The sequence below is a fragment of the Rhinopithecus bieti genome, unplaced genomic scaffold, assembly GCF_001698545.2.
Source record: "Rhinopithecus bieti isolate Rb0 unplaced genomic scaffold, ASM169854v2 scaffold_1306, whole genome shotgun sequence".
Classification (NCBI taxonomy): domain Eukaryota; kingdom Metazoa; phylum Chordata; class Mammalia; order Primates; family Cercopithecidae; genus Rhinopithecus; species Rhinopithecus bieti.
Window position 1 is genome coordinate 1,553,904 of NW_016803658.1, and position 15,681 is coordinate 1,569,584.

At 39.6% G+C, this 15,681-nt stretch overlaps 1 protein-coding gene across 3 annotated transcripts in view; it reads right to left on the minus strand.

Moving 5' to 3' along the window:
- Positions 1–15,681, minus strand: part of SEC23A (SEC23 homolog A, COPII component) — a 74,296-nt gene that overhangs the window by 50,495 nt on the left and 8,120 nt on the right. For 2 of the 3 annotated variants that reach the window (XM_017895464.1, XM_017895462.1), the window contains exons 2-6: positions 15,030–15,271; positions 12,533–12,590; positions 10,857–11,093; positions 6,065–6,144; positions 4,890–5,034 (exon numbers count right to left, since the gene is read on the minus strand). In XM_017895464.1, the coding sequence (XP_017750953.1) occupies positions 4,890–5,034; positions 6,065–6,144; positions 10,857–11,093; positions 12,533–12,590; positions 15,030–15,250 (741 nt within the window). In that variant the 5' untranslated portion in view covers positions 15,251–15,271. Of the gene's footprint in view, positions 1–4,889; positions 5,035–6,064; positions 6,145–10,856; positions 11,094–11,925; positions 12,013–12,532; positions 12,591–15,029; positions 15,272–15,681 lie in introns of all 3 variants that reach the window. The other variant, XM_017895459.1, reaches the window with a different exon arrangement.

The following is a 15,681-nucleotide window of genomic DNA, read 5'->3' on the forward strand; positions in this document are numbered from 1 at the left end:
AAAAAAAAAAAAAAAAAAAAATACAAAAAATTAGTCGGGCATGGTGGCGGGCACCAGTAGTCCCAGCTACTCAGGAGGCTAAGGCAAGAGAATGGCGTGAACCCAGGAGGCAGAGTTTGCAGAGAGCCGAGATAGAACCACTGCACTCCAGCCTGGGTGACAGAGTGAGACTCCGTCTCAAAAAAAAAAAAAAGAAAGAAAGAAATTTACTAGAAGATACAAATAAAAACTTACAGCAAAGAATAACATAATCACACTAAGGGCAGTGGAGGGGAATAACCCATTTAACTTATGAACATTATATTTTGTACTATATATTCTCAGAACATTAAACAAATATTGAGCTCTAACTCCTAAGCTTGTTTCTAATAGAGGTATGAGCCAGAAACTCTGAAACTATTCTAGATAATCTAGGACTAAGCAAATAAGTAAATATATTTGATAACGGGAGCAGGTTTCTCATAGAGAACGAGTTACAAATATGGAAAAGCGGGAAGGAGAGAATAAACCCTGTGGTATTGAACATACTTGAAAGAATTACTGGTTTTTAATATAAATTTTTTTATTTTAATAGAGATCATACATGTATATTGGAGTATGTAGACATACATGCACACATAATTTTATATACATACACAGATAAACATATATGCACCTACATTTTTTTCTTAGCTCCATCCACTTGGACCTAAAATTAATGACACCCAGGGTAAGGGTGCACATGAAGCATTATCTTCTACTTGGTAGAATCAAGGCTAATAGGAAACAGGGCTCCTAAATGGTTCCTTTCAGGTCCAGAGCAGGAAAAGGATAAGATGAGCCCTGAACATCTTACTATACCAGAAACGAAGTATTTAAGCAAACATGCAGCATTTAATAAGGACCCAGAAGTAGCTTGAAGAGGCTCCCACTAGCCAAATCTGGGAAAACCTAAGCATCAAAGTAAATAATGACAGTAAAGGAATATATCTTGTTGTATAAAATAAGAATGTAAGAATCCACCCAGTGTGTATTCTGTATGTATTTACATATATATGTGTGTGTGTATAAGTTTATATATATATAAAAATACGTAAATGGGAGAGGAGAAAAAGCTCTTCCTCAAGTACAAAGCCAATTAATAAACATAGAAATGATGGAATTAGAAAGCCACTATTTGGCATGCATCATAATAATAATTGATTAGAAAAGAATCATCAATGGATGCTAAACTAGTGAGTAAAACTTTGCTGAGTACACTGGTTATTCACCTATCTTCAAGGTATCTCCTAATAAGATATTTATAATTACAATAGGAAAACCTGTAACTTTACAGTGGCAAAAACAACCTTAACCAAGTAAGGAAAGTTAACATCAGCAGTAATGAAACAAATCAGCATGGGGGTTTCTAATATTTTGCAATATTTATTAATTACAAAGGGGTAAAAAAAGAGCAATTTTAAAGTGGAGAGCCCTGGCAGATACAACCTTAATGAATGACCAAAGTGAGTATCATCAGTAATGGAACAAATGAAAATCATGTGCCACCTGTAAGATGCAACAATAAGAACACAGCATTACTTCTGTGATATTCCTCCCAAAGATGTAAGACCCAAACCAAATTACAAGGATACTTCAAGACAAACTCAAATTGACGAATGTTTTACAAATAACTGGTCTGAATCTTCCAAAGTGTCAAGATCAGGAAAGATTAAGGAACTGTTCCAGGCTGAAGGAGAGTAAATAGATATAGCCATAAATGCAGAACTGAACTAAATCCTTTCAGTAAAGGAAATTATTGAGACAACTGGTAAAACTTGAATGGGGTCTGAGAATTAGCTGGTCATAATGTATCAGTGTTAATATTTTGATTTTAATAGTTTTATATTATGGTTATATAGGAGATTATCCTGGTTCATAGGAAATATAAAGTTTCAAGAGGTTGGGACTATCATACCAGCAACTTAATCTTGTGAAAGGAAAATAAATCTTGGGACCCCAAAATTATTAAAGGAAAGGGAAAAGTCAAGCTGGAAACTGCTTAGGGCAAACCTATCTCCCATTCTATTCAAAGTCATCCCTCTGCTCACTAAGATAAATGCATATCTGATTGCCTCCTTGGGGAAAGGCTAATCAGAAACTCAAAAGAATGCACCTATGTGTGTCTCTCACCTACCTGTCTCTCACCTACCTGTGACCTGGAAGCCCCTCCCTGCTTGAGGAGCTTCCAGGTCCCACCTATCTGGATGGAACCAACATATATCTTACATATATTGATGATGTCTCATGTCTCCCTAAAATTTATAAAACCAGTTGTGCTCTGACCACCTTGGATGCATGTCATCAGGACCTCCAGAGGCACAAGTCCTCAGCCTTGGCAAAATGAACTTTCTTTTTTTTTTTTTTTTTTTTCTTTTGAGATGGAGTCTCACTCTGTCACCCAGATTGGAGTGCAGTGGCATGATCCTGGCTCACTGCAACCTCTACCTCCCGGGTTCAAGTGATTCTCCTACTTCAGCCTCCCAAGTAGCTGGGAATACAGGCACCTGCCACCACACCCAGCTAATTTTTTTGTATTTTTAGTAGAGACAGGGTTTCACCATGTTGATCAGGCTGGTCTCAAACTCCTGACCTCAAGAGATCCACCCACCTCGGCCTCCCACAATGGTGGGATTACAGGCGTGAGCCAATGCACTAAGCCCAAAATTAACTTTCTAAATTAATTGAGATTGTCTCAGATATTTGGGGTTCACAATCTCAAAGTAAGAAGAAAAAAAAAATTATTTATACACTTCTTGCACCTTTTCCGTAAATTTGATACCATTTCAAATTTTTTTACAAACATTTTAAAGAAACTATTTTGTTTTGTTTTGTTTTTGAGATGGAGTCTCTCTCTTTGCCCAGGCTGCAGTGCAGTGGCATGATCTCGGCTCACTGCAACCTCTGCCTTTCGGGTTCAAGTGATTCGCCTGCCTCAGTCTCCCGAGTAGCTGGGATTACAGGCACGTGCCACCACGCCCGGCTAATTTTTTTTTGTATTTTTAGTAGAGACGGAGTTTCACTGTGTTAGCTAGGATGGTCTTGATCTCCTGACCTCATGATCTGCCCTCCTCGGCCTCCCAAAGTGCTGGGATTACAGGCGTGAGCTACCGCACCTGGCCACTATTTTGTAATTCTAAAACTAAGATACGTATAGTATAAAATTTTCAAATTCTATTAAAACCGCACTTACTGCACCACTGTTAATATCTGAGTGAACTTCTTTCCAAAATCATGTCTGTACAGGATATATGCAAAACAATACATAAGACAATACGCTGTAGGAAAACACTTCACATAGATAAAATCATACACTCACTGTCCCATAACTGATTTTTTTTGACTTAATATTCTCTTATACATACCATTTCCTATAATACTGGGAAATATATTTTTTCCTCTCCTTTCCTGACACAGTTCCTAAAAACCTTGGAATCTGTAGAATGATAAGAGTACCTTTTATTTTTTGTTTTTGTTTTTTGAGACAGAGTCTCACTCTGTCACCCAGGTTAAAGTGCAGTGACACGATCTCAGCTCCCTGCAACCTCCACCTCCTGGGTTCAGGCAATTCTCCCTGCTTCAGCCTCCCAAGTGGCCGGGATTATAGATGCCCACCACCATGCCTGGCTAATTTTTGTATTTTTGGTAGAGATGGGGTTTTGCCATATTGGTCATGCTGGTCTCGAACTCCTGACCTCAGGTGATCTGCCCACCTCAGCCTCCCAAAGTGCTGGGATTACAGGCATGAGGTGCCCAGCCAAGAGGGCCTTCTGTATGCTAATAAAATGACTCCCACATAGCTTCAAGATGGGGCCTGGTCACCGAAAAGACTAAAGCATGATCAGAAGGTTGAGACTTTCAGTTCCACACCCCCAACTTCCAGGAGAGAGGGGATAATGGCTAGCGATGTAATCAATCATGCCTATGTAGTGAAGCCTTCATGTAAACCCAAAAGAACACAGTTTGGAGAGCTTCCAGACAAATGAATATGTGGAGGTTCCTGGAGGGTGGTACCCCAGAGAAGGCACAGAAATTTGGAACCCCTTCTCTCACACCTCAGTCTATGCATCTAGTCCATCTGACTGTTCATCTATATTCTACGTAATATCTTTATCATAAACCAAGAAACAAAAAGTGTTTCCTAGAGTTCTGTGAGCCATTCTAGCAAATGAATCAAACCCAAGGAGAGTGTCCAATTTACAGCCAGTCTGTCAGAAGTATAGGTGACAACCAGCCGGGCGCGGTGGCTCAAGCCTGTAATCCCAGCACTTTGGGAGGCCAAGACGGGCGGATCACGAGGTCAGGAGATCGAGACCATCCTGGCTAACACGGTGAAACCCCGTCTCTACTAAAAAATACAAAATCTAGCCGGGCGAGGTGGCGGGCGCCTGTAGTCCCAGCTACTACGGAGGCTGAGGCAGGAGAATGGCGGGAACCCGGAAGGCGGAGCTTGCAGTGAGCTGAGATCCGGCCACTGCACTCCAGCCCCGGCGATAGAGCGAGACTCCGTCTCAAAAAAAAAAAAAAAGAAAGAAAAAGAAAAAAAAGAAGTATAGGTGACAACCTACTACTTGTGACTGGCACTGAAGTGGGGGGCAGTCTTGTGAGACTGAGCCCTCAATCTGTGAGATGTGATGTTATCTCCAGTTAGATAGTGTCAGAATTGAACTGAATTACAGGACACCCAGCTGGTATGGAAGGCAGAACTGCTTGGTTGGTATGTGAGGGAAAACCACAGAAGTATTCTTTGTTGATGCTGAGTGAGAAAATAGGGAGGAAAAAAAGCACTTTGGTTCTTCCTATATCCTTACAATTACACACACGCACACACACACACACTTTACATTCCAAAACAAAACCATCTTCCCTACCTCCAGCAGTCCTACAGCTATGGAAAGTGCCACTCCGGAGGAACGCAAAGGTCTCTTTCCCTGTGGTACAGGCCAAGGGTCTCGCTGGAGTTCTCCCAGAAGATCTGTGAGATTCATGTCTATTTTCTGTACTGGTTGTAAGAATCTGAGAAACAAAATTAAATAAAAAGTCATTTATAAATGTTTATGGGTGAGAGTTCAAGAAACAAATTTCACTTTCCTAAAAATAGAAAACAATACTCTGAACACACAGCAGACCAATGGTTCTCAAACTTTCGTGTACATGAGAACCAGCTGGAGGGCTTCTTTTAACACATATTGCTAGATCCCAGTTCTAGAGTTTGTTTCAGTAGGTGTGGAGTGGAGCCCACGAATTTGCATTTCAAACACATTCCTAGGTAACACCTGATGATATCAGCTCCAGAAACCACATTTTGAGTACAACTACAATAAACGAAACACTCAAACCAAGTACTACTTCAGGATTTCATCTTTCACTTACTAGTCTAGTCAGTTTTAGGTTACTGAAATAATTATGAGAAAATACATCAACTCAATTTTAGTGATACTACCCCTGATTAAAAAGCTTAGGGGAAAAAGCTAGCAGGGCGTGGTGGCTCACGACTGTAATCCCAGCACTTTGGGAGGCCGAGGAGGGAGGATCACAAGGGCAGGAGATCAAGATGGTGAAAGTCCGTATCCACTAAAAAAACAAAAATTAGCCAGGCATGGTGGTGCATGCCTGTAATCCCAGCTACTCGAGAGGCTGAGGCAGGAGAACTGCTTGAACCTGGGAGGCGGAAGTTGCAGTGAGCCAAGATCGTGCCACTGCACTCCAGAAACCTTAGGGGAAAAAGCTACCTCTAAAGCTAAGAAGAAAAAATAAAAACCTTGGCTGCCCTAAACCCACACAAAAACAAGTTTTCTCCAAAGTTCAAAATAAAAAATAAGGAAAATAACAAAACTAAAGTAACTCTTTACATTGTTACAACAAAAAACAAACCATTTTAATGGCATGATTTTGCCTCAGTTCTTTAAAAAGTATGTTAACACAATTTACTTATATTCCTAAAAATATTTAACAATATAGTATCACTGAATGTCTATGTTCAAGGGTATGGAATGTTTAAAATACCTACAGAAATGGTCAAATTCTCTTCATCATATTTAATTACCTGTTGGAAGGAGGTGGCTGCTGTACCTGAGGACCACGTGTTGCTTGAGTAACTGGTACTTTAGAGAGCCCCAGCATTTCCTGTAAAGAGATTACTTGCACAATATTCATTTAATTACTTTTACAAAGATTAATCAACTATTTATCATGTATAAAATGCGGTGCTAGACATTAGAAACACAAAAATAAAAATTACAAGGTCTCCTTCCTCAGAAAACAAAGAGTCCAGTGGGAGAGATTATCAAGAAAACAATAACACAAAATAATCATCATGAGAGAGCAAAGCACAAGGTGTTATATAACCAAAGAGGAAGCATATTAGCTCAGAAACACTGTATTTCTAACTAACAGTCAAAATAAATTGTTGTGTAACTTAAATGTCCATACTTCTTAATTTATATTCATTCATCCCTTTCAGTAAACTATATCATAAGCACTTGCTATGTGGCAGAAATATAATGGTAAAAACTAACTAGTCCCTTCCCTCATGGAAATTGAAATCCAGAAACAGAAATTAATCAAATCAACAGATAAATAAATGTAAAATTGCAACAGTAATAAGTGTTATGACATGGGGAGTTTTAAGGTTCACATACTTTGTGTATATATACATCTTCATTTTCTAACGTAATTCATAACCAAACTGCCACCTTTGTTTTGAATTTCAGATATGCGCACAATTTCTCTCCAGACAAATGAAAATGTTATACTAAATTTTTCTTGAATCTAGAAATGCTTAGTCATGAAGTACTGGAGTTATAAAACTGTGTAACAGAAAATAGAAGTCTAAAGATGTACAAAGATAAAATTAGTGAACTAATCCTGCAATATTTCCTATACTGTTAGCGGAAACAACAACTCTTTACTAAGAACTTAACATGTTCCATATTCTATGCTAAAACCTTTATATATACTATTTCCTCAAAAAACAATAATGAAATAGATTTCTTCTTAATTTCTACTTTACAAATGAAAACTGACAATCAAAAAGACTAAGTAATTTGTCTGAAGTTACACAACCAGTAAGTAACAAAGCAAGATTTTAAATCCAGGTTTTTCTACAAAGCCCTATAAGGGTTTACACCATACTGAGAATTCTCATATTTAGTACTAATAACCTGGCAAAATAGATACTGTTTATTCCTTTCTATGAAGGATGAGATAATTAGCAAAGACATAAACCCAAGATCATACAACTAGAAGAGTTTAAGATTTGAATTCAGGACTAATTGGGGAGCAAAGACCAGGCTCTTTTCAACGAGATGGATAGGGAAAGAAAATAAAAATGTTTCAGTGGAGGAAAAAAAAAATTAGTCTGCAGGCATTCACTTGCCTATTGAAAAAAGAAGATGTGGCCAGGCGTGGTGAATCACGCCTGTAATCCCAGTATTTTGGGAGGCCGAGGTGAGTGGATCACCTGAGATCAGGAGTTCAAGACCAGTCTGGCCAACATGGTGAAACCCCATCTCTACTAAAAATACAAAAATTAGGGCCAGGCGCGATGGTTCACGCCTAATCCCAGCACTTTGGGAGGTCATGGTGGGCGAATCACGAGGTCAAGGAGTTCAAGACTAGCCTCGGTTAACATGGTGAAGCACCATCTCTAACAAAAATACAAAAATTAGTCAGGCATGGTGGTGTGCTCCTGTAATCCCAGCTATCTGGGAGGCTGAGGCAGGAGAATCTCTCGAACCCAGGAGGCTGAGGTTGCAGTGAGCTGAGATCGTGCCACTGCACTCCAGCCGGGGTGACAGAGCGAGACGCCATCTCAGACAAACAAACTAAAAAAAGCTAGGCTGGCCTCGGTGGCTCACGCCTGTAATCCCAGCATTTTGGGAGGCCGAGGCAGAGGGATCACCTGAGCTCAGGAATTCAAGACCAACCTGGCCAACACGGCGAAACCTTGTCTGTACTAAAAAATACAACAATTGGTCAAGCGCGGTAGCTCACGCCTGTAATCCCAGCACTTTGGGAGGCTGAGGCAGGCAGATCATGAGGTCAGGAGATCAAGACCATCCTGGCCAACACGGTAAAACCTCGTCTCTACCAAAAATACAGAAAAAAAAATTAGCCAGGTGTGGTGGCACATGCCTGTAGTCCTAGCTACTCAGGAGGCTGAGGCAGGAGAATTGCTTGAACTCAGCAGGCAGAGACTGCAAGATCATGCCACTGCACTCCAGCCTGGGTGACAGAGCAAGACTCCACATCAAAAAAAAAGAAAAAAGGAAGATGTTTTACATGCTTCACATGTATTACACAATTTAAGTAAAAGGGACTCTACAATCAGAACAGTAAACCATTCTAAATAAATTCATAATTTAATAATAACATTAATATAGCAAACACATGTACAATTCACTTAATTCTCATGACTACACTATAAGGTAAATACTATTGCTATCTCTATTTTACAAATGAAAAAAACTAAAGCACAGAGATTTAAACTGGTTCACTTTCTCTCCTGTCTCACGGAAACATGATTCTCCTCTCCGCTTCCTGTGCTCCTGAAGGAATCCCTACTGTGTCTTCCTAAACCTCACTTTCCTCATCTCACTCTTGCTTTCACTCACCCTCTTTAGTCTCTTTCCTTTCTCCTTCCTCCTTCCTCCTAAAGTACATCTCTTTAACTCAGTTCTCTCTCAAATTCCCATGCTATCTCCTCCTTCATTACTTTCAACAACAAACCTCTTAAAAGAACAAACTTCAGGCTGAGCACAGTGGCTCACACCTGCAGTCCCAGCACTCTGGGAAGCCAAGGAAGGCAGATATACTGAGGTCAGGAGTTCAAGACCAGCCTGGCCAACATAGTGAAACCACGTCTCTACAAAAATACCAAAATTAGCCGGGCATGATAGTGGATGCCAGTAGTCCCAGCTACTCAAGAGGCTGAGGCAGGAGAATCGCTTGAACCTGGGAGGCCTCTGAGTGCAGTAAGCCAAGATCATGCCAATGCACCCCAGCCTGGGAGACAGAGAGAGACTCTATCTCAAAAAAAAAGAACAACCTTCAACTTTCTCTACCTTCTCAAATCTTATTCACCACTTATTGACTAACGCATTCATTACTCATTATCCTCCCCATTTAAGCCTGCAAATTCCCCTAGTATGTTCTCTAAGTTAACTGTAGCACCACTACCTCAGTCTGCCAAGTTTCAAATTAGACTCACCTTCAAAAATCTCTTCCTTCCTTCTTCATTTTGGTCTACCTGGAAGCCTCTGAAGTCTGATTTTACATCTGTCAACTTTATGCCAGGCTTATCTATCATTTTCTAGGGTAACTGTTCTCAAGAAGGAGTTGCACCAGAATTACTTAGAAAGTTTTTTCAAAGTACCTACATGAACAACCTTATATTATATATATAAGGTATATATACCAACCATCTCCCAATACAAATAGACATTCACTTATTACTCTCTTACGGTCTATCAAAATCTCTGGGCAGAAAAAAAGATGTTCAGCCTAGCAGATGATCCTAGTATGCTACACATAACTCCTTTGCCTTGGAAGAGAATGCTTCAATTTGTCCCAGTGATAAAAACCACTAAAATACATATGCAACCATAGTTCATAAACCAAAAATTGTCCAGTCTCAAAATAACTCCCCTTGCCAAACATACTAAAAGTATTTAGTTCCTAAGTGAAACGTTAAGAAACAAAAGCTCTCTCCTCAGCAGCCACCAAGGTGATCGGTCCTTATGAGGAAGCCAAGACCACACTGGGGTGAGGCCCTCACTTCATCAGGTGACTAGCACCGTGTTGGGCAGCACCAGTCCTGCACTTGACCACACCATGGCCTCCATCTCAAGTTCTTCTGCATCTAATTGGACTTCATTCTGCATGACAATGAGGTGACCATCACAGTGGATTAGATCAATGCCCTTGTTAAAGCAGCTGATATAAATGTTGGACCTTTCTGGCCTGGCTTGTTTGCAAAGGACTGGCCAATGTCAACATCAGGAGCTTCATCTGCAATGTAGGGGCTGCTGCACCTGCTCCAACAGTTGGTGCTGCACCAGCAGGAGGTCCTGCCCCCACCACCACTGCTGCCCCAACTGAGGAAAAGAAAGTGGAAACAAAGAAAGAAGAACCTGAGGAGTATGACGATGACATGGACTTTGGTCTTTTTTTTTTGAGACGGAGTCTCACTCTGTTCCCCAGGCTGGAGTGCAGTGGTGTGATCTCGGCTCACTGCAAGCTCTGCCTCCCGGGTTCACGCCATTCTCCTGCCTCAGCCTCCTGAGCAGCTGGGACTACAGGCGCCTGCCACCACGCCTGGCTAATTTTTTGTATTTTTAGTAGAGATGGGGTTTCACCGTGGTCTCGATCTCCTGACCTTGTGACCTGCCCACCTCGGCCTCCCAAAGTGCTGGGATTACAGGCGTGAGCCACCGCACCCAGCCGACTTTGGTATTTTTGACTAACTCTTTTATAACATGTTCAATAAAAAAGCTGAACTATTAAGAAAAAAAAAAGAAACAAGCTAATATTCTGCGGTTGCTCTTCTTAGCCTTCAGCATGACTCTTCATAAGCCCTTCAAATCTCTAGTAAAAGACCTTTGGTTTGACTTTAAATTTTAAAGATACAGTTAAAAGTGAAGGGTCTTTAATCTGTATAACAATTTAAGGCACTTGAAAAGAAAACTGAGGCCAGAACTGAATTTAAAGCCTTTGTTATAATACCATTATATTAGTTATTCATAATAAAAATTTGTCCTAGAAACATATAGAAAGCATTTATAAACATCAATAGAGTAATGTTCAGATAGGTGAAAACTACCATTCTTGTTGTTTACCTGCAGTTGTTTGGCTGACAAATCTTTTGTTCCTCTGAAGACATAGCTTTTTGAAATGCCTTCACATCCAAGTTCATGAACCTGAACCATTCTCCCAAAAGTAATAAGTCCAACCAAAGCTGTAGGTGGTAAAAGACTTAATGACATCTGCATGGATTCTTTCAGGGCTTGTAAATCTTCATCTTCCATGCAAGTATCAACCACATAGAGGAATATCAAAGGCATCTGAGGACCACGCTTTTAAAAAAGTCACCAAAAAGAAAAAATACATAGTTTAAAGCACAATATACAAGACAGTCAACAGGGAACTAATTAAATAACGGAAACAAAAGTATCCTAGTAAAGCCATTTCAGAAATGAAACAGGTTATTTCTACTGTCATGGAGAGAGATTGAAGACATATCATCAGATGAAAAAGTAAGATTACGAACATTAGGTATAGTTACACAGAGGGGACTTTCACTTTCCATTTTATTTAACTCATGCATAAGGTTTCATTTGACTCTTATAAAATAATTAGTAAACCTGACTTGAATTTTCAGAGAACTAGAAACTAGCCAGCCTGAACAAATTACTAAATGGTCCAAGTGAACCATAACTGTTTTCTCTAAAACATTCATAAAAGATATTACTTCCACACTTAAACATGCAAACAACTATGTTAGGTATTCAGAAAGAAAACAAAAATGATTTCCCTAAGAAGGACCAATGCAAGATTATTTTCATTAATTAGACCTGGGGGATACATTAGCCAACTCCAGCATCATATTGACTAAGTATTTGTTAACTGAATTTCCTACTACAAAGCAAGATTGATACTTTATTGTTTACTGATCTACTCAGTATAGTAAATCACACCACCCTACCCAGTATCTTAGCCACCCATCAAATTATTACAACATAGGAATTACCCTGCTCAAACTGACCTCAACAGTTTACCTTTGAAATGTTCTATCGAATCAATCAATTCCATCAAATTAAGCATGATTGCTTCCAAATTATCACAATTTAACAATTATTTCAGTATAAATTTTAAAACTTTCTTAAATATTTGTTCTTATGTTCTTACCAGAACTACATATTCAATGCTAGAAAACTGAGGTAAAAGTTCAGCAGGCTGATTCAGTTCAGATATACCAGCATAACTAGGTGGAAACTACAAATAGAAAAAAAAAAATGTTTAACAAATTATAGGCTAGAAAGATTAATAAAATTTTAAACTGAAAGCATTTCCTGATCATTTAATTATTTTTAAAAAGGCATTTTCATTAAATGAGAAATCATTATTTGTATCTTTTTTTAAATATGCATTTTTCTACATGACTAGTATTTTGGCATTAACATCTGCAATGGATGTTTTACGTTTTTTTTTGAGACAAAGTCTTGCTCTGTCACCCACGCTGGAGTGCAGTGGCGCGATCTCGGCTCACTGCAAGCTCCGCCTCCCAGGTTCACGCCATTCTCCTGCCTCAGTCTCCCTAGTAGCTGGGACTACAGGCGCCTGCCATCAAGCCTGGCAAACTTTTTTTTGTATTTTTAGTAGAGACAGGGTTTCACTGTGTTAGCCAGGAGGGTCTCGATCTCCTGACCTCGTGATCCACCTGCCTCGGCCTCCCAAAGTGCTGGGATTACAGGCGTGAGCCAACGCACCTGGCATGCAATGGATGTTTTCTTACCTGATTCCTTTGGTAACAAAAGTTGCAAGCCCAAAGTTTTGCTCGATAATCCACTTGACTGTTTTAAAAAAAGAAAAGATATATCAGTTCACATTTCAGTTCAATTTTACAAAACTTCAAATTTCAATAAAATTAATTTCTTCCTAAAACATGAACATATTCAAATTGAAAGTAAAAGTAACTTTTAAAAGCCATGTAGTTTTAGACACTACCAATATCTAATTCATACTTTTAACATATACAAGTTTACCTAAATGGTGAATATATTATAACTTTTAACATACAGTAAATATTCACTGGGTACAGTAGGTCACACCTGTAATCTCAGCACTTTGGGAGGCTGAGGAGGCAGATGGCTTGAGTCTAGGAGTTCAAGACCAGCTTAGGCAATATGGTGAAACCCAGTCTTTACAAAAAATACAATCATCCAGGCATGGTGGCGCATGACTGTAGTCCTAGCTACTTAGGGGCCTTAGGTGGGAGGATCATCTGAGCCCAGGTGGTCAAAGATACAGTGAACCAGAATCACAACACTGCACTCCAGGCTAAGTAACAGAGTGAAACCATCTCAAAAATATATATACACACACATATACAGCAATATCAATAAAATTAAAATAATCCTATTTTTTTCTTCAAGTGACTTCAGTAACATCTACACTCAGACCTAGAAAACATTTATTCAGGTCAAAAATATATTTACTGAATGCCTAATAAGTACCAACCATTATTTTAGGTGCTGGTGATACAAGAAAAAGAGAACTGCTCTCATGGAGTTTGCATTCTAGAAAAGACAGACAAAAGACAAGCAGATGCACAAACAAGAAAATACGTTTGGTTTTTTTTTGAGACAGGGTCTTGTTCTATTGCCCAGGCTGCGGTGCAATGGTAGAATCATAGCTCCCTGCAGCATTGAACTCCTGGCTCAAGTGTTTCTCCCATCTTCAGCCTGCCAAGTAGCTAGGACTACAGGCACATACCACCACACTCAGCATATATACATAAAATATATACATATATATATACACACACACACACACATACATATATATATTTTCTTTTTTTTTCCCCTGTAGAAATGGGGTCTTGCTTTGCTGCCCAGGCAATCCTCCTACCTTGGCCTCCCAAAGCACTGGGATTACAGGCATGAGCTACTCCGCCCAGCCGAAAATACTTTCACATGGTAACAACAGATTAAAGAAAACAAAGCAGAATGTAAGAATGTGTTTAAGAGGGCTGCTTTAAAAAACAGCCTTCTTAATTAGACAACTAAAGTATGACCAGAATGAAAAGGAACCAATCACAAGAAAATCTGGAGACGGAAGAATCCGGGTAGAATGCACAGCTACTATACCAGTGTCAAGGCAGGAATAAGTTTGGTATGTTCAAGAATCAGAAAGAGAGTAACAGGGTTAAGGTATTATGTAGATGATAATAAGGAAAATGGATAATACCAGATGAAGGCAGAAATATATACAGAGGCTAGATCACACAAGGCTTTACAGATCTTGATAAGTGGTTTGGATTTCTCATTCCAAAAATAAGAAGCTACTACTGGAAGATTTTAATAATCTGATTTTCATTCATAAAACTCTAGCTTCTGGATGGAGAACAGACTGCTGAAAGACAAGAATAGAAACGGGGAGAGCAGGTAGGAGGCTATTGAAATTGCCCAGGAAAAAAGACAGTGGTATCTTGAAGCAGGGTATACTACCAGAGATGGAATAAGAGGCTGTAAGAGACAGAATCTGTAATGTTCTAAGGTAGATCACCTAGATTTGCTAGTGGATTGGCTGAGGGAGAGGGAATGGAAAGAGAAGTAAGAGATGATTCCTGAGACTTTGGCTTAAGCAACAGAAATCACAACATTTTTGTAACATCATGTCACTCAATCATGACTTTCTTTTTTTTTTTTTTGAGGCGGAGTCTCACTCTGTCGCCCATGCTGGAGTGCAGAGGCATGATCTCAGCTCACTGCAACCTCCGCCTCTCAGGTTCAAGCAACTCTCTGTCTCAGCCTCCTGAATAGCTGGGACTACAGGCACATGCCACCACACCCAGCTAAGTTTTGCATTTAGTAGAGACGGGGTTCCACCGTATTGGTCAGGTTGGTCTCAAACTCCTGACTTCAGGTGATCCACCACCTCGGCCTCCCAAAGTGCTGGGATTACAGGCATGAGTTACCGTGCCCAGCCAATTATGACTTATCTAATGACACAAGATGGGTTGATACATATCCAGCACCACTATTCAGAAGACACTGATGGGATCTAACAGTTTTTATAGTGACACTCTTACATTTGGTCTCTTTATATTATCAACTCACTACAACTAGAATGATCCTAAAATTTTACAGCTCTCTGGATTTTTCTGACTGTCCTAATTTGAAAAGATTACTATGAACAAAACAAAGGGATTTTATAAAATATGAAAAAAAAAAAAACCTTGCATTTTTAAATCTCATTGCCACATTAGTTTCTCTATATATTTTACTTACCATAAAGGATTCAAAACTGCACGGCAAGTGGTCCTACTACACAGAACAGGTTCATATTGAATAGGTGGTAAGTCAGGTCTCTCTTTCAGTGGTGTAAACAGGGCTGCCACAGGAACAACCATTCTTGTAGCTTCCAGTCGACTTGATGGCCAAACATTCCAACTAAATCGGACTCCATCTCGTTCTTCATTTTGTTGAATGAATTCCAAATAGGTTGTCATTGTGGAGTTTGATTCTTATTTCTGTATCAAAATTTTAAAATATTTTAAAATCCAGGATCCTCTTAAGAAGTTTCAAAATAAGTATGTTTTCCCCCTATTCAGCAATATTAACACATTAGAAATCAGAACTGGCTGGGCACGGTGGCTCACACTTGTAATCCCAGCACTTTGGGAGGCCGAGACAGGTGGATCACCTGAGGTTGGGATTTGGAGACCAGCATGACCAACAAGAAGAAACTCCATCTCTACTAAAAATACAAAATTAGCCAGGCATGGTGGCATATGCCTGTAATCCTAGCTACTCGGGAGGCTAAGGCAGGAGAATCTCTTGAATCCTGGAGGCAGAGTTTGTGGTGAGCCAAGATCATGCCATTGCACTCCAGCCTGGGCAACAAGAGCAAAACTCCATCTCAAAAAAAAAAAAAAAAAAA